Consider the following 4641-nt stretch of genomic DNA (forward strand, 5'->3'; position numbering starts at 1 on the left):
ACGTTGAAAGGTTATTATCATTACTTAGTAGAAGTTGTATGTTCTTAATATTTTCATCGTTGCGTCATCGTCACGTCATCGGTATGTCATTTAAATTATTAATCAATATCATTAATTTCATCATTACTTAGTTTTTTTAAACCTCATATCGATGGTTGAATTCTTAATCTTTTATTTTTCTCACTTACCTCTTCTTTCCATCTAAAAAAAATTTTTTTTACGGCGATTACGAATAAAATTAAACCACACTTATTAATTTATTTCATTTATTAAAATTAAACCACACTCATTAATTTATTTCATTTATTAAAATTCAATTTAATCCGTAACAAGATTCCATTTCACACTGCCAACTGGTGCTAGCCTAACTGTCAAGATGCCTGGCACTTGTTGCAGTGACTGGATTCGATTTCACAGAGATCCCGTCTGTCAGCTAACCACATGCAACTATGTGTGGGTGATTAACGTGTATTCATGTACACTATGTGTGGCTTATGTATGTATGTGTGTGCGTGTGTGCGTGTGTTTGTTTGCTGACGGTACTTTTGCTGTACACTGCTAAACGAAGCAATGAAATATTTTAGAATGATTCAATACTATTCAATATACTTAACTGCAAAAAGGTAAATTTAAAAGGAGAGATGCATTGTTTTAGTTCATTTAAAGTTTTCCAATCTTAATCACAAAGGAAATGGATTTCCAGTACCGAGAGGAATGGGATTCCATGCGATCCGAGAAAGGATGCTGAATGTGACAGGATGAAGATTTAAAAGTAACTGGACTAAGCTGAAGTTAATGGATGTCGCTGGAGAAGTAGCTGCCGACCGCAAAATGGGGTAGGATGGTCGGGAAGAAATGAACAGCTGAAGCTAGGTCAAGAATGCTTACATGGCATAACATGACGCGACTTTAGTTCATCAACATTATCTAGTTATTCATCATCATTTTATAAATCATCATCATCACCACCACCACCAACATGTTTAATCCTAACAATAATAACAGTTAATTGTAAATGTTAATAAATTGTTAAGAAGCAAAGTCAAACTTGACACCATGCCTCCTTCGGACACTGTGGTTTGTTAAAATTTAAATTAAAAATAAAATTTGGACCTCCGAGGCGTCAACCTAGTTGACTTTATCTTTTATTATTCAATATTATTCAATAGTAAATTTTACGATGGTGGTGATGACGATGACGATGATGATGACGACGATGACGATGACTAGGATGAGTTCAAATCTTATATTAAAAACTCTTGCGATAAAACAATCAAGAAAATTATTACAAAATAGTACTAATAGCAGTAGTAGCAGCAACAGTAGCAGCAGCAGTAGTAGTAGTAGTAGTAGCAACAGTAGTAGTAGCAGTAGTAGTAGTAGTAGTAGTTATAAAAGTAACAGTAAAACTAACACAACACAGTAAAACACAAGCAGGTAGCATAAGCCACAAAAATCAATATTTTCATCATTATCACTACCACCGTTATTATCATCATCATTATTATTCTCAGTATTATAACCATCATCGTCGTCATCATTGTCAGCATCATCATCATCAGCATCATCATCATCAACAACAGCAACATTATCATAATTACAAAATTTCCTAATTATCATTTTAATTACATTTGATGCGTAACACTGCTACTATTTTTGCTACTACAACTCCTACAACTACTTTTACTAATATTACTTCTACTACCACTACTACTACTATCGCTACTACTACTGCTACTACTACTACTACTGCTGCTGCTACTACTACTACTACTGCTACTACTGCTGCTACTACTACTACTGCTGCTGCTACTACTACTACTACTACTACTACTAGGTACATACTTACTCTTCAACCCCAATTAGCGCTCTAGAGGTCAAAACAACTACAACGACAACAATAACAACAATAACAATAGCAATAACAATAATAAAAAAATAATAATAAGAATAATAAAAATAGTTTGACCCCAAAGTCTGACCAATAAAATTCGTTCTATCAATTTATAACCCGCGGATAGGTGACAATTATTACAACGGGACCGCCAACTGTTTAATTAATGACTGTAAAAAATTAAAATTGAAATAAATAAGTAATTAAATGAATATTTTTTTTTTAAATTAAAAATATTAATAATAACAAGTAGTAATAAAATTAATGAGGTGTCGAATTATGGTTTTATTTGGTGTTACCTTAGGCCTCCAAGTTAATTTTATTGACAGAATAGTTACGAATGATTAGGTATATATAGACTAATCGATTGAACAACAGTTCGAAATTGAAACTAATCATTCAGCAAATCATTCAATCAAAAAAACATATTTTCAGTTTATTGTTATTGAAATTGATCTATAACCAGTTAACAGATCACGATTAATCAAAATCGATTCAATAGTTACCGGCGAATACCAATAGTCAAGTCGACTATCGATTCCAATCAATAACGGTCTATCTAATTACCGATCTATCGATCAACCGACCAGCCAGTTCCGATTTATCGTTTAATCGTTCCAACACAATCAGATGGAAAACAAGTCAGCTAATAGTTACACATTCGTGAATGAAGATGATTTTGTTAAGGACTTTAGCGAGGCAATCACTTATTTTGGGACGACATATAAGGATCAGCTTAAGAGCCTTAGACAGGACAAAATGACCGCCAATAATGTCAATACCGTTATCAGTGGCTGTAGCAGCAGCAGTAGTAGCAGCAGCAGCAGTAGCAGCAGCATCAATAGCTTCATCAACAGTAACAAGAGCAACACTACCACCACCAACAACAACAGTAACAACAACATAGTTAAATTTGAAGATGACTTCAATATCTTCAACAACATTCCCAATTTCGAGGATGACTCGTTTGATTACTGTGGCGAGTCATCTAATATGCTAGATAGGCTACAGCACGACAACATCAGCGATGATGACGTCAAAAAAAATGACGTCATCAAGAACGAAAACAACAACACCATCAGCAATGAAGTCAACAATAACAACATCATCAGCAATGTAGTCAACAACAACATCAAAAATAACATCCTCAACAACAACAATAAAAACAATATCTTTGACAACAATAACAACATTATTAATAGCTACAACGACAGCAATAACAACAACAACACCAACGAAATCGCCTCTGGCAACAGAAACAACAACAGCTCTACAACCACCATCAACAACAACAATCACAATGTCGCTAGCAGCAGCAACAGTGGCAGCAACAGCACCACCACTACTACATTCAACAACATCAACAACAAGCAAACTAACTTTTCCAGCAACAACAACGATAACATTAATAACATTTTTATTAACAACAACTTCATCAGCAATCGTGACATAAACATTGATCACAATAACAATTTGACATCAAATTTTCATTACGACAACGACATTAGCAACAACAATGACATAAACATCCATAACAACAACAACAACAACGCAGTCACAAATAACAACATCAACAACAAAAACAACGTGTTTAACAACTGCATCATTAGCAATAACGTAAACATTAACAACAACATCAACAACAACATCAACACAAACAACATCATCGCCAACAACAATATCATCATCAGCAACAACGCCGACATTAACAACGACAACAACATCAACACAAACGACATTGACGAGAGTGTTTATACAGCAGAACTGAAACTATTTGATGAGCTCTACGAGAAGTATGTGCTGGAAGTCAACAAATTCAACATCCACAAATCTGCTGCTACTGATAGCAATGAATCAGTTTTGGATGAATTCATTTTGAACTTAAACGCAGACTATGAGGAGTACTGCAAACAAAAGCAACAGCAACAACAGCAACTTAATCAACAACAACATCAACAACAACAACAGCAACTACAGCAGCCACAAAAGCAACAAAGTTTACCACGTCAACAGCAGCAACAACAACTACAACATTGCCAACAACAATATCAACAACAGCCGCAAAACTTACAACATCAACATCTGCAACACCAGCAACAATTACAACAACAACAGCAATTACAACAGATTCATCAATACCCACAACCAAAAACGTATCCACAACATTATCAGCAACTTCATCAGCTGCAAGCAATAAAACAAGAAGCCGGTGAAAATGTTGTCAAATTCATTCCAAAAATCACAACAACAAAAGCACCGGCCAAACCCAAAGGCAAGCAGAGGTTCTCGTTCTCGGAGGAACAAGTTACAGCGATGGAACAACAATTCCAAAAAAGTCCCTATCTTTCCAGGACCCCTCGGCTAATGCTCTCCTCAACATTAAATATTCCAGAAGTCCAGATCAAAAATTGGTTTCAGAATAGGAGGATGAAAGGAAAGAAAGAGGGAACATTGTGAGAGAGAGAGAGAGAGAGAGTGGGGGAGAGAGAGAGAGGGAGATTCGAACATGTTCAATTTCTGATTCAGAGCTACAATGTGTTCAGGAAAATATGGAATAAAATAACTTTTTTTTTATTATCGCGAAAGAATCTTTTTAACCTGATTTAATAATTTTTTTTTTAAATTCTTATTTAATATAAATCTAGATCATTATTTTATTCGTTTTAAATTAAGGTTTTATATTTTCTTAATGATTGTAAATATGTACACTATCGTCAATTTTATTTTATGTCTGATTTGAATAAATT

At 34.4% G+C, this 4641-nt stretch overlaps 1 protein-coding gene across 1 annotated transcript; it reads left to right on the forward strand.

The window, feature by feature from the left end:
* Positions 1–4168: 4168 nt before the first annotated feature.
* On the forward strand, positions 4169–4351 carry HELRODRAFT_85620 (hypothetical protein; the record flags this gene model as incomplete). Its single annotated transcript, XM_009026373.1, has 1 exon — positions 4169–4351. A coding segment is annotated over one exon (183 nt), but the record flags the coding sequence as incomplete, so codon positions are not given.
* Positions 4352–4641: the final 290 nt, after the last annotated feature.

Source organism: Helobdella robusta (genome assembly GCF_000326865.2).
Source record: "Helobdella robusta unplaced genomic scaffold HELROscaffold_47, whole genome shotgun sequence".
Lineage (NCBI taxonomy): Eukaryota > Metazoa > Annelida > Clitellata > Rhynchobdellida > Glossiphoniidae > Helobdella > Helobdella robusta.